Source organism: Cupressus sempervirens, chromosome 10 (assembly GCF_028749045.1).
Source record: "Cupressus sempervirens isolate cs-2001-9-10 chromosome 10, ASM2874904v1, whole genome shotgun sequence".
Classification (NCBI taxonomy): Eukaryota; Viridiplantae; Streptophyta; class Pinopsida; order Cupressales; family Cupressaceae; genus Cupressus; species Cupressus sempervirens.
Window position 1 is genome coordinate 476612742 of NC_143127.1, and position 27379 is coordinate 476640120.

The 27379-nt window shown below is 34.9% G+C and overlaps 1 protein-coding gene across 1 annotated transcript in view; it reads right to left on the reverse strand.

Annotated features, from left to right (window-relative positions):
- The window catches only part of LOC149534757 (uncharacterized), a 42937-nt gene extending 15780 nt beyond the window's left edge, over positions 1-27157 (reverse strand). Inside the window, exons 1-2 of the mRNA XM_089806070.1 lie at positions 27059-27157; positions 26756-26820 (exon numbers count right to left, since the gene is read on the reverse strand). Coding sequence (XP_089662196.1) covers positions 26756-26820; positions 27059-27157 — 164 coding nt within the window. The remainder of the gene's footprint in view (positions 1-26755; positions 26821-27058) is intronic.
- Positions 27158-27379: the final 222 nt, after the last annotated feature.

Here is a 27379-nt window from a genome sequence, read left to right on the forward strand (position 1 = left end):
CATCATCAATAAATGTAACATAATAATGAGAGCCACCAAGGGAAGATACCTGAGCCGGTCCTCATACATCTGTATGCACAAGCTCTAATTTCTCCTTTTTGTTTTCCTTCCCAGTCTTTACAAAACTCTCTCTTTTGTTTTCCATACGCAAAAATTTCACAGAAATCCATATTAACACATTTCAGACATGGTAAAACTTTCTTTGAATGGAGTACTTTAATACCTTTCTCACTTATGTGCCCAAGTCTATTGTGACACAATGCTGTATCAGAATCTACAACAGCTATTTGTTCTCCTTGCTCAACTACAACAATTGTTCTTGAACATTCATTTTTCTCTGAAACAATCAAAGTAGAAGGAACAATATGACCTGTACAAAGATATAAGGTGCCTACTTTCACACCTTTTGCTACTACAAGGGAACCTTTTGAAATCTTCTAATTTTTATCATTAAAAGTAACTACACAACCCTCATCACTGAGTTACCCTGCTGATATTAAATTCTTACTTAGCCTTGGAACATGTCTTACCTCATGTAGTAGCCAATGATTCCCATTCTGCAACTTAATCTTAATTTTTCCCTTTCCAAAAATTTGACAAGATTCATTATCCCCTAAATAGACATGCCCAAAATCCCCTTGGACATAATCAATGAAATAACCTTTATGAGGTGTAGCATGAAATGAAGCACCAAAATCTAAAACCAATGAATCATCAACACTTTCTAAAGACAAAAGCAAAGCATCCTCTTCGGATTTGTTACTTACCACATTTGCCTCCTTGTCTCCATCTGATTTATCTCCTTCATTTTTCTTTTGATTCCAGCAATCTTTCTTTTTATGACCTAGTTTCCCACAGTACCAGCAGTCATTCGGCCCTCTTGATTGAGATCTCTTCCCTTTTGACTTTCCTCTTGATTTCCCCCAATTTCTAGAGTTACTTTCTCTCTCAGTCGTTCTACCACTGATTTGTGCATTCAAAGAGCTTCCTAGTGTAGATCCACCTGAGGATTTCTTATGAGTTTCCTCACTTAAAACAACACTGATCACATCATCATATTTTAGGGTACTAGATCCAGGAACAAAATTACTCACCGCCATTACCAAGCCATTCTAGCTTTTAGGCAAAGAACACAAAATCAAGAGAGCCCTGATTTCTTCATCAAAATTGACACCCATAGAAGATAACTGACTAGTAATAGTATTAAACTCATTTAAATGATCTACAATAGACCCACCTTCTATAATTTTCATATTAAATAAATGCTTCATGAGAAATACCTTGTTTGAATAAGAGGGCTTTTCATACAATGTCGCTAGGGTTTTTATCAACTCTTCTGTCGTCATCGCTTTTGTAATATTAAATGCCACTGATGGTGCTAGGCATAACCAAATAATTTTAAGTGCCTTTCTGTCCAAAAGATCTCATTCATCATTTGACATAGATCCCTAATTCTTGGCTTTGCCTTCCAATAGCTTCCATAAATCCTTCTGATAAAGATAGTCTTCCATTTGCATCTTTCATAACTAGAAGTTCTGCCCATTAAACCTATCAACCCTTATCTTACCCTCATCTACCATTGCTCCCACTCAACTGTGAGACTCCCACTTAACTGTGAGACTTTCCTACAGAGGATAACTGAAAGATAACCTCGCTCTGATACCACTTGTTAGGATAAAAGCACTGATAAAAATAAAAACTACATGCAAATATAACCAATAACAAAAAATAATAGATCACACAAAAATGAACACAAGGCACCAAGATTTAACGTGGTTCACCCAATGCTTGGGCTACGTCCACCAAGCTGCAAGTCTGATATTATTACAATATAGTGATTACAACTTGATTACAATCCTTAATCCCTTACAGCTCAATACTACTGCAAGAAGCGATTTCACATCACAACATAACAAAAATACCCAACCCTAAACCCTTTTATACAAGTATTTTATGCCATTTTTAGGGTTACAACATGTCGGCCATATGTCGGCCATATGTCGGCTACAATACTTTCCTGATCAGTCACCACAATCTAACATGTCAGGCAATTTTTTTTTGAGTGGGAGTCTTTTCATTTTAATTATATCATATTAGTTCCAAGAAGAGAGGAACCATCAAAGTAGGTGTATAGATAGGTTTTAGAGGCCTTAAAGTTGGTATTTGATTGCAATAATTGGATTCCCTTAAGAAGGTTTTTGATCTTGAATATGTTTGAAATAATACAACCCAAACTCAATAGGTATATACATAGTATTTGGTTGCAATAAATGGCTTCCCTTAAGTAGGTTTTTGATCTTGAACATGCAGAAAATAATACAACCCAAACTTGGAAGGAGACAATTAGGTATTATTAGCACTAAACAAGATTCAACCTCTAACTATACAATAGTCACATGGCAGGGCATGATGTCCATATAGTGAAATGTCTTAATTTAAAAATCTAAAAAACATGTTTTTTGGTTTTTACTTGCAAAATAACTTCAGTTGGAAGAATCCAAGATTTACAAAAGTTGTATCAACAAAGACGTTTACCAAATCGTACTCTACAGGGGAAACTCAGAGAGAATTGTACTGTCCAAATAGTCTATTGGGTCCTGCAAACCAATATACTCTTGCCTAGGTAAATAAGTAACAAGTTAGCAACAAATCTAGATCTTGAATAGTTCTAATAATTGAAGTTCTAATCAACAAAATTTAATATTATCCACTAAAAACTCCATGGATAGAAAAATTCAAATGACTAACCAATAAATCTTGTCATGGAGTACCATGCAATAATTGTTAAGTGTATAATATGATAGTCTTTAACTATCAATAACAACATTCTTCGGGGCATTTTTTTGTACTATTTTAACTTATTATATCACATTCCTATATGTGTTTCACTAAGAAAAATAAAAGCAACATAAAAAATGAAATAAAACAAAACCAATATTTTGGGGAAAAAAATTGTATGTAGAAAGAACATGACAATAAATTCCCTTTACATTGATATAATGAAAAGCTTTACATTAATATAGAGCCATCTAAATTCCTATAACAACATGCAAGGAAAAAGTCCTATAAAAACATGAAGAAAAAGTGGACTTTATTTTTAGACATGCACAAAAATGCGTTTCACTAAAAAAAAAAAGAAAAACATTTGGAAAGATTAAAAAACCAAAAGAAACATTTGGAAAGAAATTTCTATATGTAGGAAGAATGTGACAATAAATTCCCTTTACATTAATATAGAACCATCAACATGAAAGGGAAAATGAACTCTATTTTTATGCATAAAAATGTGTTTCACTATAAAATAAAAGCAACATTTAGGAAAGAAATTTCTAAAACTTATTTATGTACAAAGAATGTAACATGTAGGAAAGAAATTTCTGAAATTTATGTATGTAGAAAGAATGTGACAATAATTTCCCTTTACATTTAACATAGAACCATCTAAATTCCTATAAAAACATGCAAGGGAAAATGAACTCTATTTGTAGACATGATGAACTCTATTTGTAGACATGCACAAAGACCCAACCAAATTTAGAGAAGAGAAATGAAAGAACACATTTTTTTATATTAATAAAGGATTGAAAAGATTGGATACGTATTCATGTATTAAACACCTTAAATAAATGGTTTTTAATATAGCTAATCATGTACCTAATATTTTAGGCCCTTAAATTCCCCCAAATTGTTGTGGGTACTTTAAAAGAGATTTGGTCTTCTTACTTTCCATCTTAATCTTCTACCTAATATTTTAGATTGTTAAATTTCTCCTTAATTGTTGTGGGTACTTTAGAAGAGATTTAGTCTCTAGACTCTCATGAACCTCTACTACCATGAACCATTATGGATTAAACTACTCCATATCCTAAGCGCCTCCTATAATAAACACAAAATCTATCCTCATGCCTTCATCATACTTAATATTGTGAAAGTGTTAGAAATGCTTTAGAATAACTGAGAGCGGGGGTGAATTAGTTATTCAAGGTCCAAAATGTCCAATTCAAACTTTTTTTTTTCACTAAGTGTAGTGAGTCCATTCAACCATACATTCATCCAAACTTTAATATTCCTATTCAACAAGTTACTATAAATCAACATGCAAGCATAACACATAAAAGATCAACACATAACACAATGATTTACGTGGAAACCCAATTTGGAAAAAACCAACAATAACATGTTACTCAATTCTCACTCTTCTAAAGTGATGCCCTATGAAAGGCCTGCCCTGTTAAAAGCTTACAACACACTATTAAATGTGACCTGGTTAAAGGATTTAACAACCCTATTCGAAGTGGGCCTGGTTAGAGGACTTTAGAACATTCACTTGGAATGCCACTTTGTTAAAGGATTTATAAATGACTTTTAGACCAACCTAAGTCCATAGGATTTTCCTTCTATCCTAACTGATACAATTGCTAGAGAGTAACAATTAGGGATTTTCACCTGATTACATAATACAACTCAACTTGTAGATCTCAGAACACTTCTCAGTTCTTCTTCATCTGCTTGGCATTCAGTCTATGCAACTCTTAACAACTTGGCCTCCTTTCAAGCTTAGTATCCTTGAGTCTCCATGCTCAATTTACCAGTGCAATCATCTCTTCTTGATCACTTGTAGAAGTAGAGTCTCTGTGCTCTGTTCTTCCTTCTCCCAAATGTCTTCTCCTTGACACCCATCTAACTACTTCACAATTTGGCACTCTAGTAGCTCTTGCTTCTTGGTCTATGACTTCTTAAATAGAAGTCTTAGAGTTCCTTTTCTCGCTCAATTCTTCCTTCCTTTAATTTCAATTCATATAGATTAGGTAGGATTCATTGTATCTAACTCATATTATGTTTCTTCTAGAAACATCATGAAGAATCCTCTCGAACTCTCTCCAAAATAGGTTACGTAGAATTCTGTACCACTAGCTCATCATCCTTATCCTCCAAATAGTTCACAAAATTCAAGGTAACAACTATGTTGGCTTAGATTTGGAAAATCTTTGACTTTTAAAATAATGCAACAGCTTGGCACTATTGAAATCTTGATGCTCGACACATACTGTGTTACTCAGCATCAACAACATTTTTAGTGATACTCGACAGCTAAAGCTCACTCAGTACCAACTAAGATTTTTTGATGCTCAACACCTAATACTTTGCTCGACACTTGAACTTCACTCAACACCTGAAGATCACTCGGCACACACTAGATTTTTCTTTTGCTCGGCTCCAATTGAAAATTTGCTCGACTTCAACTACCTTGCTCGACACCCACTAATGAACTAAGTTTAAGCTTTGTAGTCAAAATTGTTACAACTTATTCCTCCAATGTTTCTAAGTGTGACCAACCTCTATATCTTTGAGTATGTTATCAATACATCATTTACTCATTTTCTTAACTGATCGTTACCCTTTAATACAACATCATAACTCAATAGTTCCCTCAAATGCTTTTGTTACATCTTATTGATTAAATCCTCTTCATCAATCAACTAAGTGATAGTACTTAGATCTTATAAGTAATTTTCATCCCTACAAATAGTAGGTTTGACATCAATGTCAAAACAATGATTGAAAATATTCTGTTAACAACAATCTCCCTCTTTAAATCAATCTTCTTCATCAATGATATTTTCAATCAAATTTCCAACAATATCCCTCTTTGGCATTGATGGCAAACCAAACTAATCAACCATTAGACTAAACTATTTAACCAAATTCAAACTAGGTTATAACAATAAGTCAAATGCCAAAAAGTAATTGTGTTACCATCAGTTTTCACATCTCCCTCTATCTTCATTTGATCAATTTCTACATTTTCTCCCTCTTTCTTCATTCTTGATCTACTCAATAGTTGTTAATCAGTTTCTTGACATTTCTCCGTCTTGGACAACAATGCCAATGACATATTAGCATCTTATCATGCAAGTGTAGCATTTGTAAGTTCATTCAATTTCTCCCTCTATCACCTTGCTTGTGACTAATTTTGAACTTTCAACACTTCAATTACTTTAGGCATGAATCCTAAACTAAACATCCTCTGCATCAATGTGTAAAATCTTCAACAATCATGGAAAAAAGTAATTGTGTTACCATCAGTTTTCACATCTCCCTCTATCTTCATTTGATTAGTTTCTACTTTTCTCCCTCTTTCTTCATTCTTGATCTACTCAACACTCTTTGATCAATTTCTTAACATTTCTCCCTCTTGGACAATAATGCCAAAGACATATTAGTATCTTATCGTGCAAGTGTAGCATTTGCAAGTTCATTCAACTTCTCCCTCGATCACCTTGCTTGTGAATAATTTTGAACTTTCAACACTACAAATACTTCAAGCATGAATCCTAAAGTAAACATCCTCTGCATCAATGTGTAAAATCTTCAACAATTAGCTAATTTGATGTAGAATAGTTTTACTTATTCTTAAGTAGCCTTGGCTAGGGGTATCACCCCTAACTTACCTCTAAGATAATCAAAAGCATATTTAGGTAGTTCTTTGGTCAAAATATCAACACTCTATTCCTTTGAGCTAACATACTCCATCTTCACTTGTTTGTCTTCCACCAACTCTCTTACATAGTGATACTTGATTGCAATGTGCTTGGTTTTAGCATGCATTACAAGATTCTTTGATATGTTGGTAGCACTTGTATTATCATAGTAAAGTATCACAGGCTCATTTACTTCTTCCTTCACACCTTGCAACAAATGTTTGATCCATACAATATTGGTGCAATTGATAGCAACTGCAACATATTTAGCTTTTGGAGTGGACTATGAGGTACAACTTTGCTTTTTTTTGGTCCATGTAATCAATCTTTTTCCCAAGAAAAGTGCTCCTCCACTAGTGCTCTTTCTATCATCAATATTACCTCCCCAATCTGCATTAGTGTAGGATTTTAGTTCAAAAATTTCACTCCTCTTATAGTACAAACCATTGTCATTAGTTCCTTTTAGATACCTCATTATTCTCTTCACTACCATCAGATGATTTTCTCTTGGATTTGCAAAAAATCTTGCCACTATTCCAACAACCAATGCAATTTTTGGTCTACTATGTACAACATATTGCAACTTTCCAATCATTGATCTATACAATGTCTGATTCACTTCAGCACTCTAATCATTCTTGGATAACTTATGTCTTGTTGCCATTGGTGTGCTAACTAGCTTTGAGTCTTCTAACCCAAATGTTTTGAGTATCTACTTGATGTATTTTGATTGGGCCACAAATATTCCATGCTTCAATTGATGTACTTGCAATCCAACAAATAATTTGATTTCTCCAAACATTGACATCTCAAACTCATGCTTCATTTGATCAGCAAGATTTTTGCATAGAGCATCTTTTCCTTCAAATATTATATCATCAATAAAGATTTTAGATATCAAAATGTCTTTACCTTTTTTTTCCTTGATATGCAAGTTGCTGTTGTCATCTGTTCTCTCAAATCTCATCTTCAAAAGATATTTGTGCAGTCTCTCATACCATGCTCTAGGTGCTTGCTTCAAACCATAAAGTGCCTTGTGCAATTTGCAAACCATATCTTTTTTTTTTTGTCATCAACAAATCCCTCTGGTTGTTCTATCTAGACTTCCTCTTCTAGTATACCATTCAAAAAAGTAGACTTTACATTCATTTGGTAGACTTTGAAACCTTTGTATGTAGCATATGCAAGTAATGTTCTTATTCCTTCCATTCTTGCAACTGGGGCAAATGTTTCCCCATAATCTACTCCTTCTTGTGCATAGCCTTTGAAAACTAATCTAACTTTATTTCTTGTTATCTCACAATTCTCATCAAGTTTGTTCCTAAACACCCATTTGGTACCAATTACATTCTTGTCAGTTGGTCTAGGAACTAGGGTCTAGGTTTTTTTTTTTCTCAATCTAATCTATCTCCTCTTCCATAGCTTTATACCAATCATCATCTTGTAGAGCATCTTTCACTATTTTAGGCTCAACCTTGCTCAACAAACATGATTCATTTCTTAGTCTATTCCTTGTCATTTATCTAGCATCCTTGTCACCAATGATTTGATCTACAGAGTGATGTTATCTTACATACTTGGCTAATCTTGGTTTTGTCCTTCTTTCCATGTTTGATCCTTCAGCTTCAAAGTCATTTTTCTCTTCTCCATCTTGTATTTCATCATTTCTTTCATATGTACTATTCTCAAAATGTGCATTTTCTACATTCTATAGCTCAACTTCTAAATGCAGCTCGACATTCACTGGCTGTGACTTGGTTGATACTAAGATTTGTTGTTGATTCCTAATTTGATTGATAGCATTGTCTTCAATAGTCATTCTTTCATAGAAGTATACAAATGATCTATAATCTTTTGATTGTTTAGTTCCATCAACCTCAACTTCTGTATGCTCATTAAAATTTATATTTGTACTCTCGACAATCTTGTTAGTGTTAGTGTTCAAACACTTATATGCTTTGCTTCTAGTGGTGTATCCAAGAAATATGCCTTCATCACTTTTTGCATCAAACTTGCCATTTCTAATGTCTTTAAGAATATAGCATTTACAACCAAAGACTTTGAAATGTCTAACATTAGGTGAGTGACCATATCATAGTTCAAAAGGTGTTACATTTGTACCTTTCTTGACTTTGACTCTATTCAATGTGTAGACTACATCGCTTATAGCTTCTCTCTAGTACTTTAGTACAAAATTTTTCTCCGTCATCAAAGTTCTTGCATAGTCTAACACTGATCTATTCCTTCTTTCAGCAATACCATTCTACGATGGAGATCTTGATGCTAATGTTTGCCTCTTGATACCTTTGTCATTACGGAATACTTCAAATTCTTTTGATGTAAACTCACCTCCTCTGTTTGATCTTAAGCACTTTAGACTATTTCCTGTTTCCTTCTCAACTCTAGCCAAACACCACTTAAACATTTAAAATGCATCATATTTTTTCGTTAAGAACATAGTAGTCATCATCTTGGAATAGTCATCTAGAAATAGCATTATGTATTTGTCTCTTAGGTAACTTTGCACTTCTATTAGACCACATAAGTCTGTATGGACTAGCTCTAGTACTTCTTTGGAAGTGTATGTTTTACTTTTGAAACTAGATTTAGTGATCTTCTCTAGTTGACATTGTTTGCACATTGTGTTTTCAAATTTTTTCAATTTGGGAAAATCTTCAACTTTCTTCTTTTTGCTGATGCTAGTCAGATTTTCAAAGTTAACGTGACACAATCTTTTATGCCATAACCACACATCATGAAGTCTAATAACAAGACAAGTTACATCTTCCATATCTAGATAAAATAAGTTACTCCTAGTTTGTTCACCTTTTCCAATCAAATTTCCATCAATGTCATAGATCTTGACAATTTTGTTTCCAAACTCTACTTTGCAACTTACATTGCCTAACTAAGATAAACTTAACAAGTTGTAGTTCAATCCTTTAACATAGTATACATTATCACATGAAATTTTCTATGTGAGTTTAATTGAACCTTTTCCTTTGGTTTGACATGGAGCGTCATTACCAAATCTAACACTATTTCCATCATATTGAGTAAAGGTAATGAACTTACTTTTATCTCCTGTCATGTGATGTGAGCATCCACTGTCTATGATCTATTTGTCATTCTTGTTCACATAGGTAACCAATACTATTGCTTCATCTTCATCTTTATCTGATTCATCCTTCATGGCCACATAGACTACTTCATCATCATTCTCATCAGAATCTTCTTCAACAATGTAGCATCTTTTGCATTTTTCCTTGTAGTCTTTGCTATCATCTTCTCTATTGTTCTTGTACTTGTTTCCTTCTTTGTAGTTCTTCTTCTATGTACATCTTGCAACAATATGACCTACTTCATTATAATTAAAACATATGATAGGGAGCTTACCTTTGAATTTTCCTTTGCCTCTATGGAATCTCCTAGCTAGTAGTGCTTCTAACTATTCCACATCTTCCTCATCTCTACTGCTATCACTAGATGCATGTTTTCCTTTTCTTCTCTTCTTGCTTGATGTCTCTTCCTCAGTGTCTTTTATTGTCATCTTGGCCTTGAAAGCAGATTCAAGGTTCTTAGGTCTGTAGTTGTCAAAGTTAGATAACTCAAATGCAATAACTCTTCCCACTATTCCTTCAAAGGTTAGTGTGTTTCCTTGTACACACCTTAGATCTTGGATAGCTGAAAATCTAATAGCATAGACAAGGAGCAGAGTTCTAAATATTTTTTGTTGACAGTTTCTTCTTCCAATTGACCATAAAGACTTCTTATTGCACTTACCACTTCTTTCGTTCTAGCAGGATATTGACCAACATTCTCTCCATCCTCCATTTTCATGTCATCAAACTTTCCTCTAGGGCTTTCTCTATTTCCTCTTTAGACATTTTGATCTCCTCCATAGATATTTGTTAGGGCTTTCCACATCTTGAATGTAGTGTCACAATCTTTGATGTCATCATATTCTACATAGCTGAGTGTAGAAGCAATCTCCAGCATTGCCTGACTGTGCTCCTTCCTTTTATTCAAATCTTTTGCAGTAAGAGGTCTAGCTGGATGTATGTGCTCTATTCCAATTGAGGTTTTTGCATAATCACCTATTGATCCAAGTTGCAGTTCCATCAAACTCTGTCATGCAATGAAGTTATCTTTGTTGAGCTTGGGAACTTCTCTCTTGGACATCTTGATCTTCTTGCTTCTAGTAACTTGAAACTAAATCAGTAGATGGCTCTGATACCAATTGTTAGAAATACTTTAGAATAACTGTGAGGGTGGGTGAATCAATTATTCAAGGTCCAACATGTCCAATTCAAACTTTTTTTCTTCTCACTAAGTGTAGTGAGCCCATTCAACCATACATTCATCCAAGCTTTGATATTTTTATTCAGCAAGTTAGTGTAAATCAACATGCAAGCATAACACATAAAAGATCAACACATAACACAATGATTTACGTGGAAACTCAATTTGGGAAAAACCACCAGTAACATGCTAGTCAATTCTCACTCTTTTGAAGTGATGCCCTGTGAAAGGCCTACACTATTAAAGGCTCACAACACACTATTAAATGTGACCTAGTTAAAGGATTTAACCACCCTATTAGAAGTGGGCTTGGTTAGAGGACTTTAGAACAGTCACTTGGAATGCCACCCTGTTAAAGGATTTACAAATGGTTGTTAGGCCAATCTAAGTCCATAGGATTTTCCTTCTATCCTAACTGATACAATTGCTAGAGAGTAACAATTAAGAATTTTGATCTAATTATAGAATACAACTCAACTTGCAGATCTTAGATCACTTCTCAACTCTTCTTCATCTTCCTAACATTCAGTCTTTCAAACTCTTGACAGCTTGCCCTTCTTTCAAGCTTAGTCTCCTTGAGTCTCCATGCTCAATTTACTAGTTCAATCATCTCTTCTTGACTGCTTGTAGAAGCAGAGTCTCTGTGCTATGCTCTTCCTTCTCCTAGATGTCTTCTCCTTGACACCCTTCTAACCACTTCACAATTTGGCACTCTAGCAACTCTTGCTTCTTGGTCTATGACTTCTTAAATAGAAGTCTTAGAGTTCCTTTTCTCACTCGATTCGTCCCTCCTTTAATTTAAATTCATATGGATTAGGTAGGATTCATTGTATTTAACCCATATTATGTTTCTTCTAGAAACATCATGAAGAATCCTCTTGAATTTGTTTCAAAATGGTTTACATAGAATTTTATGCCACCAACTAATCATCCTTATCCTCCAAACAGTTCACAAAATTCAAGGTAACAACTATGTTGGCTTAGATTTGGCGAATCTTCGACTTTTAAAATAATGTAGCAACTCAACACTATTGAAATCCTAATGCTTGGCACATACTGTATTACTCGGCATCAACTACATTTGTACTGATACTCGGCAATTGAAGTTCACTTGACACCAACTAAGATTTTCTAATGCTCGACACCTAATACTTTGCTCGGCACTCAAACTTCACTTGGCACCTAAAGATTACTCGGCACACACTAGATTTTCCTTTTGCTCGGCTCCAACTAAAAATTTTCTCAGCTTCAACTAGCTTGCTTGGCACCCACTAATGAACTTAGTTTAAGATTTCCAGTCAACCTTGTTACAACTTATTCCTCCAACATTTCTAAGTGTGACCAACCTCTATATCTTTGAGTATGTTATCAATACATCATTTAATCATTGTCTTAACTGATCCTTGCACCTCATTACAACATCATAACTCAATCATTCCCTTAGGTTCTTTTGTTACATCTTGTTGATCAAATCCTCTTGATCAATCAACTAAGTGATAGTACTTAGATCTTATGAGCAATTTCCATTCCTACAAATAACAGATTTGACATCAATGACAAAACACTAATTGAAAATATTCTATTAACAACAATTTCCCTCTTTGAATCAATCTTCTTCATCAATGATCTTTTCAATCAAATTTCCAACAGAAAGTGCACTATCCCTCCCATATTACCACCTTGGCTTCATATACAATCTATGATGAGACTCATTTAATATTCTTTACCTAATATATTTACTCTTCAACTATCCTTTCCGTAACTATGTCTCTTTGTCCTAATTCCTAAGATTTATTCCATTCTAAATCATTTGTTCAAATTACAACCTACTCAATAATCTTCTTGCCATTCTAAGAAATTTATTACTTTCCCTCTTGATCGGAATAAGTTACAATTACCACTCAAGCTCATTTTCATATATTGATTTACAATTTGACTTTTTTCTAATAGATAAACAACCTAAGCTTGATACATTATAAAGTACATAGATACATCTAGATAATCAACTTTTAGTCCCAAGTTACATTTTTCAGCCTTCCTTTTAGGACATTCCTCGCCATTTCCTTCTTCTTTTGTTTCTAATCAAGGTCTATATACAATCTAAACACTACATCTTGCACTTATGTTAAGGATATAGCTTTGAAAAGTCATGAAACATGAAAACAAAAATACCATAGAAACAAAATATGAAGTGATAAAATAAATGTTTTAAACAAAAATAAAATATACATCTAATAGAGAAAATTAGTCATTCCTCAGCTGAGAAAACATATCTTAAGTAGCTCAATTATCAAATTGTTTTACACCAAAGAGTGTTTTGCAAACTTAGTTACATTAAAATACAAAAATAATAAACCTATGTTACTCTATTGGCATAAAATGGGGGGAGAGAGGCTCCCTACCATTTTGAATGTCTATTGAGTCCAAACTGGATGACTCCAAAACCTCCAAATTCATTTCAAACTCATTTTCCCACACTCCAACACCATCTCTTGCAAAAAATTTGTTTATCCAATCATATGATCTTGGGATGAAAGATGTAGACAGTGGGTAAAAGATAAGGAAATACCCTTGAATCTTCCTGAGGATAATGAGATGAAAAATATGGTTGAAATTTTAAAAATCTAACCCATCCCTAATTCATATGGAGTTCCTATATTGAAATTTTGTTTTCTTTTGTTTGACCTTCTTCTATACTTATATTAGCTAATTCATCCACTATTTGATAATTTCCCTCCTGATAGATATGATCGATTGTGATCTCATCAAAGGTTTGACATAGTGAGAGGGCTCTAATGTCTAATTTATTAATGTCTCTTGTTGGACATTAATAAATTTATCTTATCTTATCTAGATAATTTTGAGTCCAATCTCCAATTAGTGAGGGATCCTTTCCTTGTATCATTTATTATAATGCAAAATCTTCTCCAATCTCTAGATTCTTGCAAAAAAGAGTTTTGCATAGTTCTAGCCATTCTACTAAATCTATTAATTTCGTCCAATTGTTAGTTTCAATTCCTATAGATCTTGTAACTTTTCTATCTCCATGTCTTATAAGTTATTGATACTACAACCAATTCCTTCTCTTCTTGGATTCCCTCTTGAAGCTCCCTCAAAATTGAGTTTAAACCATCCTTCCTTGGGTAGTTGCTATTGGCACATCTTTCAATTGCTTTTTCAAGTTCCTCCCCTATTCTCATAAAACGGGTGCAGGTTGGGGGTTGCGGGTGGTATTTTAATACCTATCCACTTCCCTCTCATTTTCTCATCCCAATGAGACATTATAACTTCCTCCTTTTGTTTATTCAAAACCCAACTTTTGGTAAATTCAATAGAAAAAGTATCAATTTTTAATTAGAAGTTGTTCTACATTCACCTTCTTATCTTGAAAAATTCTTTAATTGTGTTCCTTCCATAATTCTCATAGGAGTATGGAAGGTGTAGATATCTATAAAGAGTTATAAATACTATCATTTCGAAGGAGGGGCCAAACATGTAGCATATAAATTTGTATGTGTAAAATCTAGTCTTTTGGGATCACATGTAAATTAAAAAATGGTAGTAGCATATGTATATATCAAGATTTGAATCAAACAATAGACTACTAGTATCATTGTGTTTCACTTTAGTAGTGCAACCAATAGAAAGAGTCCCACATGACCTCTGAGCAACTCAACAAGGGCACCCAAATGAGACCTTGTTGGTGTGCTCAAGATTGAGGGATGTGGATTTTCTCTCCCCAAACACAACTATTGAATCCCAAGATTTGATAAATGACCAATGAAATGAAACTAGGTTAAATGAGTGAAGAACAATTCAAGCAATGGTTATGGAGGAAACTATGCTCAAAAGCATTCAAAGATGTGAAGGTGGGTGCAAACAAGTATATCTGATGATGCAATGCTATATGAAAATGCAAAAAACATGCAAGATATTAAAAGACCACCAAAGGTTGGCAATAATCATAAAATCTCTAAAAAAACTCTAGAATTAAACTAGCATGATACCAATACAATGGAGGAGATGAAAATTGCTTGAGACATGGGTTCTATTTATAGGCTTGAGGGAGACCTTCAGGAGGTGACATATATATGGCATCCACATAAGTGCCACAAGGGAGACACATGGGCTAAAGGGCAAGCCATGTAAAAGTCAAAAAGAGCCTTTATGATTTGAGTGGCTCAAGATTTGCTCACACATGTGTTAGCAACCTTGGAGAAAGGAGTGAGGGACAAGAATGTAAGTCCTTTTTGGAGAAGTTAATAAAAGGGGGGCTCATTGGGCTTTGAGTTTCTCACAAATGTGTGAGCAACCACTTAGGGCTAAAAAGATGCTTAAGAGGGAGTTTAAAATTAATAAAGTGGGTGTAGCAAGTGGGTAGGCTTGGGAAGATGAGAGTGATGGGTGGTAGGCTAGGTTCTAGGTGGGATTAAGATTAAATCAAATAGGATTTAATTTAATCATACGATTAGAGAATTTAATAAAGTGGAGGGAATTAAATGAATTATAATTTATTTAAAAGAGGATTTGTGCAACAGTTTGTATTAAATAAATTTAATATATTAGGGGTAGTATTTAAATTAAATTTAAATGTATTAAGGACTGAACCTATTTAATTAAATAAATTTAATTAAAATAAGTAAAAGAATACAAAAAATAAAATTAATTAATAAATAATCAATTATAGGGTCAAGGGAAATATTAATAAATTAATATAGTATTTTGGGATGATTTTAAGCATTTATATTTTGCCCCTCTTTGATGTAGTGTTGGGACAACATTGCATCAAATAGAAGAAAACATAAGTTTCCCCAGAGAGGAGAGGAGTCCTAGGAGTTGCATCATAATGATGACAAGGGAGGAGGGTGCCCCGTCAAAAAAATGGCAAAATGGACCCATTTTGCCTAATTTTCTCAAAAAAGAGCATGAGAGGAAAAAGGACAGAAAGACATAAATTAGAATTTTGCATGACTTATGAGATAGATAGGAATGAACAAGATGATGGTCACTTGCCCCAAAAATATGGATAATGAATCCAAATGCATCCTAACTACATGATATTGATGGGTTCAGTTGTGTTCATATGGGAGAGCACACCCTAGTTTGATTTTGCAAGAGAAGTTATTTATCAGATGCTATATTAACATAGATGATAAAGTTCCTTTGCATGGACTATACTCTCAAACATAATATAGATTTCATAGCTATGATGGAATAAATGACATATACACATTGGAAAGGTCTGCACACACCCAAAGTCTTTTTAGGGATCTTGGTGGAAAGTGTGCTAACTCATTGCCCTAGTGTGAAATTCATACCATATCTCAAAAATTGACATTGATATGCCAAAGAATCAATAACATAATCATACTGCAAATGACATATTTAGTCAATGCAAGTTATTCAAGCATCACCAAGATATTGACGATTGAGGAAAACTTGAAGAGGCAACTATTGACACAAAAAAATGAAAAAAAAAAAACCTCTTTACCAAGTAGTCATTCAGTCCATAGTTCTTTCCATGCACTTTATTGTGAAAGGTAAATTTGATATGCGAACGTAGGAAGGATTCATCCTAAAGGGAAACGATTGATCATTTGATTGAATGTTGTTGAAATGTTTCTGATTGGTTCACTGGCAATTATTTTGAAAGGAACAAGGTTCTCAAATCATTTAATGTTAGTATGATTTTTTGTCAATTCTATTTGCAATCACTATTTTTATGAGCTCAGTTTGACAAGATGAAGGTCATTGTCATGAGAAGAGATGATGAGTAGAATAATTTGGACAAGATGGTGGATGAAGGAATAACTTGATTGAATTAGCAAAATGATTGTGATAAGATTGGGTTGAAGAAAAAGATAGTTAGATAAGATGGAAATTGATTTGTATGAAATGATTGGAAGGAGGGAATGTGATTAGAATAAAGGATAAGTGAATTGATTGCATGAATTAAAAGAAATAAAAATTGATGGAAGGTGGAATATATTAGAACCAATGATAACAGAGAGCCAAGGAATGGTAAATGTATGGTAAGGGTGGGGAGATTTTTATGGATGAGATGATATAGGGATGAAATGAAAGGTGAAAGAATATGGGGAACCAAATGATATGGTATCGGACAATGGGGAGCCAAGGACCATGTTTCAAAGGAGTTAAAATTTCTCATACCAAGGATAGGAAAATGAAAGGAAATATGGTGGGAAAGGATGCATGAAAATGGATAGATGGTGTATAAATGATACACATGGAAGAATTGGAGGTTCATGAATTGTTTCCAAAACATATATGGATATTATTACTTCTTTTTTTGTTATTTTTGGTTCGTTTAGTCTTGATCACAAGAAATGGTATGAAAGTGGAAGAGATATGAATATAGAACATAAGAGGGAGGGTATGAATATGAAACATAGGAATTGCATGAGATAATCAAGATCAAGGAAATATGAAAGGAGGATGGGATTATGTAGGATTATGGATGGAGGATGGATGAAATGAACATGTTGAGGACTATAGGATACAAGTTATGTATATGATGTCAAGATCAAATATGTGAAAGGATAGTGAGAATATGTAGGATAATGTGTGGATAATGAGAAAGGGATATGGAAGGTGCATATGGATGGATCAAAGTAAAATGATAATCAAGATGAAAGTTGGAAAAGGATGATGAATGGTAGATGGAAATGTGGAAGATATATAAGGCAATGCAGTATGGATCGAGCTTTCCCTGAGTGCAAGTGGAAGAGGAAAAGTTAATGGATGGATAAGTGGAATTGGAAGACAGTGGATACATGATAGGAAAACAAAGGGAGGAATCAAGCATCTAGATAGATGGATGGTATCCCTTGACATTTATTTCTCTTTCTTTTTTATTTTCAAGGAATTTTTACTATTTTATCATAGATGCTAGTAGGAAAATGAAAATAATGATGAAATGGGTTGGGAAATGGAGGACAAGGACTTATGATATTTTTTGGATTAAGGGGGTGGACTGGTTGGGAGGAAAAAAAGGTGTAATAGGTAAGAGGAATTTTTGGAGGATATGTAGGAGAAAGTTTGAATTTTCAGATATATAGACCCAAAAATGGATGAAGGATATGATGGAGTTAGGATGGTGGATTTGGGTTCATAAGGACCCAAAATGGATTTGGAAAATGGAAGTTTGAAGGATTTATGAATGAAGGAAGCTTTAGATTAGTAACATTGGATGCCATTTTGAATTTTTCTTTCTAATTCATTGCTTCATTGAATAGCTTTGGAATCCACATGATTTTTGAATTTTTTATATTGAGCCTTTGCTGGTTTTTAATTTCTTCTTGCTTTTGGATTACATTTTTCTTTTTTTGAACATATCTTTTAGAGGTGACATATTGATCCTTGGATTTTTGTGGTTATTTGGCTTTATTCACTGTGTTTTTGGCATCCAATTTTCTTCCATTGGCCATGCTACAAGTTTGTGAGGATAAATAGTATGGAGAGACATGGGTGAAATTATGGAGGGTGAACATTGGAAAGAATTCAAGGATGTGTGCCTTTGTTGATTTGTAATAGGTATATAAGGGGATGGTGTGGAAAACATGCATATGGTGGATGGATGTATGTAAGGACCCAAAATGGATGGAAATGGGGAAGAGAGGTTATTATGGATATAAGATCCCAAAATGGACTTGGAATATGGATGATGGGAGCATTTAGGTTTGGATGGAGTAATTTTGGATTTGGAAGGAGTGGAAGGCATACTAACATTTTGAGACATTATTTGTTTAATGGGATACTTATTATTTTCAATACAAGATGTGAGTCAATGTATATGGGGTTCATGGATGGATTGGATTAATTTTATGGAATCTTGTGGAGGTTTAGGATCATGAGGGGGATTATTAGGGATAATAGGATCTTGAGATGGATTGGGATCATGAAATATAAATGAAGGGGTACTTTTATCTTGACTTATAAGAGGATTATGTGGTGGAATGATTGGATCATGAAATGGAACAAAATAATATAATAGAGTGGAGAGAATGGAACAATGAGATGGAGTGATTTGATCTTGACATGGAGGAGTATTAGTGGATGAAGTGGAAGGAACATCTTCATGAAGTGGAGGATCAATGGATGTTAACTCTTGAGATGGAGGGGAATTAGTAATGGGTGAAATAGAGGTAATGTCTTAATCTTGATTAGGAAGGGGATCATGAGATGGATTAAGAGGGATAAATGGATTTTGAGGGGTAAGGGAATAATGGGATGGAGAAGTTCTTGGATCTAGAGGAGAAGAGGAATCCATAATGACATGCTTTGGAGCAAGTTCTTGACATGGCATTGGTTGTATGACTTTGGGTGATTGGATCACTTTATTTCTAGTTTTGTACTTAGACAAGCTTTCTACCAATGATTGTGGGACAAAGACATACTTACTACAATGTGGGGTTGATGTTGGTTTTGGAGGATTAGGATTGGGTGGCGATTGAGAGCTAGGTAGGGTATTGTGATGATGGTTTTGGACATTAAGCTCAAAGAATGGGGAATTACATGGAGGATTTGGGTTGGATGGGACATGAGGATTATGGACTTGGAAACATGGGGGAAGAGGACATATGCTTTGGAAGGTAGATTTTTTCTTTTGACCTTTGTTTTGTAGGCTAAGGACATAATTCTTGAGTTCTTCAATTTCTTTGGCAATGATATTTCTTTTGAGGAATTATGTGGCTTTCCCTTGTCAAAGGTAGAGGGAGAATAATAAATGTGAGATGGATTCGGATTGGACATGCAATTTTGAGGACTAACTTCATACAGAGGTTGAATGGGAAGTATAACTCCAAAATGCCTTTGAATATCTTCAACCGTTTGGTTAAGACAATTCTTAACCATGGAGCTTAGATGAGGAGTGATGAAAGATTTGATGATGGATGCACTATGACCTTAGGACTAGGAACAATTTTGGACTTTGTTTTGATTTTATTTGGATGAAGGTTTGAGATAACCTTGATTTAGATAAAGACCTTATGATATTGAAAACTAATTGGATGTTGGATTTTGGAGATGGACAAATGATCCAATCTTAGAATAGGACACAAAATAGATGACTCAATGCTTGGCAATGAGAAAATGATCCCAAGTGAGAGATCACAACTATGACAATGTTTGCTAAGGATAAAGGTCTAATATCACACTTTGGAAAGATCTTTCTACCTAAATATTGGATTGAATCTTGATGAAGGAGAATGAGTATTGATGATTTTGATTTGAGTCAAACTTGAATATGATCAAATGTGGGTCATTCAAGATAAATAGGATTAAAGTATAAGGATTATGATGGTGCTCCTAAGTCCAAAGTAGAAGATTTTGTGAAGATTTGAATTAGAAGAGGATTTAAATAGATGAAGTTTGAAAGATATATTTTGGATAAAGATTTAAGAATTATTTAGAAAGTCTCATTGAGAGAGTCTCTTGAGATATTGAAAGAGTCTCATGGGGGGTTTCATTGTACATATCGTCTTGAGAGAGTCTTTTGAGATATTTCATTTGTGCATCCTTTTCTATCTCTTTTTGGAGTAGGGTTTTTCCCATTTCTTTTCTCTATTTCTCTGTTTCATTGAGATTTGGTTTTGATTGGGCACCTCATTAGGCCTTGTTGTCGAAACCCAAGTTTTTCTTTCAGCATTGTAGTTTCCTTTCTTTTTCTTGTATTGTTTGTAGCTACATTGTTTCTCATCTTAAAGAGCGGGGGCGTTGGGGGGGTGGTGTTAGAGTAAAAGGTTAAGTTAATTTCATTTGTTAATTTACCTTTACTCCCTTCTTAAGATTTTCATTTATGCACTTACATTTTCATTTAATAATTAATTAGTAATTATTAAATGTCATTTACCTCTTAGGGTTTCCGTTTTAGGTTTTCAATCTCCTTCTATAAGAATTGATCAATTGTAAATTTCATCTTGTCTTTTTAGTCTGATAATATATTTTTCATATTCTTAGAGAAAACCCCCGATCTCTTATTTCTCGTTTCTTCTCTGTGGTAGGTTCTTACATGCATGTGTTCTTTGGGTTTTATGGATTTCTATTTCTCAAATCCTATAATAACCTCACATATCATTATTGAAATTGCCACTTAAGTCCTTAAGAAATTCATTAATTTGCAATATCACAAGTTTTTCATTTTACCACTTAACTATGTCTTTTCCTAGAAATAAATTTTGCAAGTAGAAAGTATACATAACAGGATTTCTCAAAACTTAAATAGTTGTCTCTTATCTTTGTTGGTAAAAGTTGACTTCTAGGCATCACACTCAAATGATAACTAACATCTTCTTTTACCATTCCAAATGTCACATGAATTACTCTATCGAGAGCGTTGTTGAATCTACTTGGTTGATAAACTCTATAACCAATTACCATTGATGAAAACCTTACTTTCAAATCTTCAATGCTACTGACCTTCATGGCTCTTAAGTCAAATTTTTCTTTTGTTAGTTGTGTATTAAGTTTTCTACTTTCATTCCAATAGATGGCAATTCATTGATTGTGCATAATCCAATAACTTTATGGATGATTTCCTTTGCTATCACATGTGGTATATCTAACTACAACATTTCCTCATCAAGTTTGTTGGAAATGTAAGAGAAGTAACTAAGAGGGGAGGGGTGAATCAGTTACCACAAAAGCAAATCATTTCCCCCTTAGATGTCAATACAAACTTCCACTTATCATATAATACTACAAAGCTCAGTTAACAATATAATTTTATTGTTACTTAGTGTTGGGCATTTGTTTTGCACAAGGTCAACGACAAGAATCTATTGTGTAATTCCTCTCTTGAAAAGAAAATCTTTTTAAGGATCCACTCCAAGGTTTAGTATTTGTCTTGCGACGTACCAAAATCTGCTCAGTAGAAGATAAATGTGAATGTTCACAAGGAGGCCTTTGCTAGTTCTAAAATTCTTTTAGCTTGGAATCAAAGTAAATATGTTCACTATCTCAAAATATCACACCAAAAGAGAACAATATTTTTTTTATTTTCTATTTTTTTTTCAATGAATGTAACTCTAACAATGTAGCTACTATGAGGTCCTATTCTAACAGGGGGTTAGTAAAGCAAATAATGAAACTGAAAGAAAATAACATGAAATTAAATGACTTGAAATTGAAATTCTTAAATGGACATAAGCTACAGAACACAACACGTTGTGAGTAAAACCTTCGAAGAAATCGGTAGGAAACTAATGAAAATAGGAGCAACACTTCCTAGAATCCACTGATGCAATCACTGGTGAGAATCTTTAACAAGTTGAATGATGTTTCACTCTTCATCAAATTGCAAGGCCACATATAGTACGCTCATGCGAGACAAAAAGCTATGTAGACATAATTGGGTCATCTCTTCTCAAGCTCATTATGTCAGCAAAATTCGTATATCTATATTAAACACCAGAACTAAAGGATCGCACAACCATAAACAACATAATAAACCTTTGGCTCAATCACAATCTCATGAATAAAATCCAAAAATAATGACACATTTAGGGAAGAATAACTACAATTCAAATGCTAGCACCAAAAGCATAATTTTATTGTATAATAACGGCGGCCTTTGTTACATTTTACAATGGGTTATTTATAAGAAATCATCTCCTCAATTTGTGTTGAGAGTGAGAGATATCTTGATGCAATAAAATACTTTTAAAACATTTAAACAAACTAAATATATACAAATTGACAATCTAACTGGTGCTTAGAGGGACTCCATCCATATTTTATTCATTAATTGGATGCATGAGCCCTTTACATGTCAAAAACAATGAAAGCATGAGAGAGAAAGTAAGAGGAAGCCATCAGTCAAAATGGAACTGAATGGAGGTGCTAAAAATAGAAGCTAGCCTTTCACTCAGCATGTGTCAAAGTTAACTTGCAATCAAAATGTGTTCCCAATGCATGGAAAGTGCTATTTTTGGATCTGGTAGTCAACTGTTGGTGCACCTCTGAATTGCAGACCTACGGAGCTGCAGACCTATAGAGCTGTAGAGCTACAGAACTCAACTGGGTCAAAACCTCAAAATTTTACTATGTGTCAAAATTGAAATTCTAGCATCTGGGTTTTGTTTATCTTCATCCTAAAGCTATATTTGGATGTTTTCCCTTGAATTTCTCTATCATCTTAGTAATCTTAGCAGCATATGGAAGATCCAAAGCCTCATACTTATCCTTAACCTTTTGCTTATAGTTGTCTACCTCAATTCAAGTCTCTGCAAAATCTTTGAGTTTGGTGTCCAACTCTAACAATGCTTCCTCTATTCTGAAGGCTTGTCTGATGTCTTCATCACTGGATGCTTCCTCTAAAGTCTTCCTAAAATTTTCCATGACTACCTCAACTGGCAATAGCTTCTCTCATTCTTCATCTTCAAAAATGTCCAAGCATACATCACTGTACAACTTTTCTACTTCCAAAATTTTCTCTCGGGCTTGGTCCTTGAGCATATGTATCTCATCATGCAATGTTTCCATCACTTTATTTCCATCTAAAATATTCTCTATCCAATCATCTATCATGTCTAACTCTTCTCTAGTATATACATCAATTAGAATGTAGTATCTTTGCCCTTTTATGGCTTGTAGAGTTTGCAAATCCTTGCTCCATGCTCATAGCTCATCCATTATATTGAAGTCCTACCTCAAAATTCCCACGATCTTATCAACATTCTCTTGTGTAGCATGCAAAAACTTGAAACTTCTTGTGATTATAGTGACATCCTTATCCTCAAGATTGTCTCGCCAATCTTGACAAGCTCTCAAAAATGGATTGAGCCATGCACCTTCCCCTTCTCTAAGAATATTACTCAAAGTCTCCTCAGGGCATTCAGAATCAAGAGGACCAATAGCTTTAGCTAGATATCCCTTTAGGATCTCAAATTTCCTTTGAAGTGTTCTGATTTCAATCTCATCCTGTTCCATGTGGCTAAGAACCTCTTTGACTCCCATAGTCATCGTCTATTGGGATGTATCCCATGTAGGCTTTCCTAACATAATATCTTTCACTTCATAGTCCTCAAGACTAACAAATTTTGCATCTATACCTTCGGGAGGGTGAGCCACTTGTGCAAATAAGTCTTGGTTCTATGTAGTAGTGACAAATGCAAATGGCATTGCATCATGTAATGGAGACTCAGGGTTGTTCAAAATCTCTACAATGTCACAAATATCATCCTCTGAAGCACAAAATTGATTCTTAGCACTTCTCATTATTTCCTTTTGAAACCATCTTGGGATATGTCTCTCTATAGCCTTGGCTCTAGATAATGAAGGGATGTGTTTAACTACCTCCTTCCCTTTATTTCTCTTTCTTGGAGTCTCCTACTGTGAGGACTCTTCTTCTATAGTCTCAATTTCTATAGATCCTATAGTTTGATCCTCAACTTCTTGAGAAGGTTGTTGTACACATTCTACTATATGTGCCTCTTTTGATGGCTCATCAGTAACCCTTGGTTCTGGTTTCTCTTTAATGATGATTCCTTTTGAACATGTTCTTCTTCTAAACTCGAAGGTGGAGGAGTCCCTAAACCCTTATCTACCATCATGACTTGTGGTGGAGATGGAGGAGTGAGATGAGGACCTTGTGTCTCAAGTGGCATCTATGTCCGATCTTGCTATTGAAGTTCACCTATAGGGGTGTCTCTAATCTTATCTCCAACTAACTTTTTACCCACAGGCATGAAATCAAAATCTAGGATGGAGAGAACATCTTCACTTTGCTCCCTTTTCTCACTTCATCTTCCAAAGAAGAGAGTTCTACCATTTCTACTTGGGTGGGTGGTAGGGTATTCATGGCACTCTTTCTTCTTTCCAATTTTGTGGCTTTTTCTAGCTGAGTTCCCCTTTGTAGAGGCACTTGTTCCTCTTCATCTAATTCTTTTTCCTCCTCATCTAATTCTTCCTCTAGAATGGTCTCAGGAATAGATGGATTAGGCACTAATCTTTTATAGACTCTTTGCCTCTTGTTCATTCTAACCTTGATCCTCTTTTGTTTTTGTGGAACCATAGGAGAAGTGGGCTCCTCATGCACTAGAGGAATGGAGGTCTTTGGAATTTCTCCCTCCTCTCATTGACTTGACAAAATAGGAGGCAATGGAAATTCAACCTGGATATGAGAAGCTCCACCATCCTGGGTCTCTTGGGGACTTGATTCCTATTGTTGGGAAGGGACTTGTTCTTCAACATGCTTTGTCTAAAACCTTTGAGGAGAGGCTCTCTTCCTGTTTCCCTTCCTCTCTGAAGGGTGGTAATATCCCACTAGATGATCAAGCTAGTAGACTATTTCAGGCCTAATAGGAGACTAGAGTGCAAAGATAGGAACTGTGACTTTCCTTCCCTTACCCCTTTCTAGGCAAGCATGCACATGGAAGATCACTATATCTGGAATTAGATCAAGTGGAAAAGGTTTCTTGATCAAACTCTTTGTCATTCAAATAACATGTCTCATTTGATGATTAATATCATCTCCTTCCTCTCTATCAACTTCTGCATTCAGAATGGGTCTCTCATCAACTTTATCTATATTGAATAGAGGATCCAATAGTTCCTTAGAATCTTGTAGCCTTATCCATCAGGGACAGTCAAATGGAGAGCCTTCTCTGCTAGATACAAAGTCATCCTACAATAGTGTCTAATGCAGACATTATAGTCATTTGTGGCATTCATCCAATGATCTTCAATGGCATTTGCATGATAGAACTTCTTTCCTACCAGGTTTTCCACTTTACCAACATTGTCAAAGAATGGCTGATGAGAGTTATACTCTTCAAGAGGGCAGTTCTCCCATTCCCACTCGAAAGTTAGGATATCCTACTTTCTCTTCACCTGATATGCTCCTATTACAAAAGGCCAATCCCAACAAGGTCTCCATTGTCTTTTGATCCTCTCATAAGCTAACTCAATCTATCAAGATATTTCCATTAGGAACAACTTGTCACTTGGGTACCTTGCGAGTTTCTTCAGATTGATAGATGCACCACCTACCCGAATGTATGTAAATATTGAAACTAGATGAAATATGCTCTAAGAGTTGTGATCTATGCCTTAGCTTCCTTAGACAATCTCTTCCCATAGTCTCCTTCTATGAATCAAATGATGGAAAAGATGAAGGTGTCATTTACAATCCTGTACTCTTTGCTCTATGGCGAGAGCTTCTTCTTCACCAACTAAGGATAGGCTATATATGGCCATGCATTAGGGTCCTGCATACTACCTTTCTTGTATAACCCAGGATAGCTCGTTGCCCTTGCTACCAGTAGGTACACCACATAAGAAGTCATATAGAATTTCTTATTATTCTTTACTATCCTCAACTGATCACACAAGTTCTCACTTAGCATGATGGCCCAATCTAGTGGTATCTTCGCATGCCTGATAGCCTCAATGAAGTTGACCATAAATGGAGTGAGATAGTCTGTTGCAGGTAAGCCCATGACTTTTCTCAGGAGAATGATTGAGTATCTGATGTCATCCTTCATGTATCCCCATGTCATATCCACTTTTTTGATTGTCTTTCACTTTGCTGATTAGCTTCTCAATGAAGTATAAGGAATGTATGATGTCGATGGCCTCCTAGTGGTGATCTTTATACCATCTCTCAGCTGCTTTGTAGAAGAGTCTAATGAATTGATTAGGTCTAGGTAGATGGAAAACTATCTCGATGTTATTAGGTCATATATCTAAGACCACTTCTCTAGTGATGCTCTTGACCACCCTTTCATCAAGAACAAAATATTGGGATAAGGTCATGATCAACTCAGCCGATTGTACCATCCCTAGATGTGATGCTACATTCACTAATTTAGAATAGATTAATGCAGACCTCAAGGTTGACCTTTTCATTGGATTGTTGTAGACTCTTAGGAATTCTCCCAAGTTTGTGTGCCTGAGGTTCGTGTCTTTAATCTCAATATAATCATCATGTAACCGTGATTTTGGGGTCACACCTTGAAATTTGTAAACAACTGGTTTTGTTGCTGATCTGAATGTAGACACCATTTGATTGTGTTACCTGCACATCATGAGAAAGAAAACATGATCAGTCACTAGATAGCAAAAAACATAAGCCAAAAAAAAAGTCCCCTTTCGAGACTTATTCATTACATTTGATTTTTTTTTTTTGGATTTAAACTTATTAAAAAATAAAGAAAAAAATGAAGAAAGTATGACCCGCATGGGAACACACATCGAGGAAAATGTGTGAGATGCAAACTTGTGCACACAAGTGGCACACGGTGTGGGACACAAACCCATGCACATGGCATGGGTGGCGTGCCCAGCGCTAGGGCACAAGATGCAATGCCCATGCATGTAGCATGGGTGGCATTGGATACAGCACCCACGCTCATGGTACGAGTGGCGCAAATAGCTAGGGCATGAGCTAAAATGCCTGTATGTGTGATGTGGGTGGTGCACCTAGTGCCAAGACACTGGAAATGGCACTCATGGACGTGGTGCGGGTGGCTCACCTAGCGCCAAGGCATTGGACAGAAAACTTGCATGTGTGCTGTAGGTGGCATGTTTAGCACTAAGGCAAGAGACACAATTCCTATGCGTGTGGCATGGGTGGC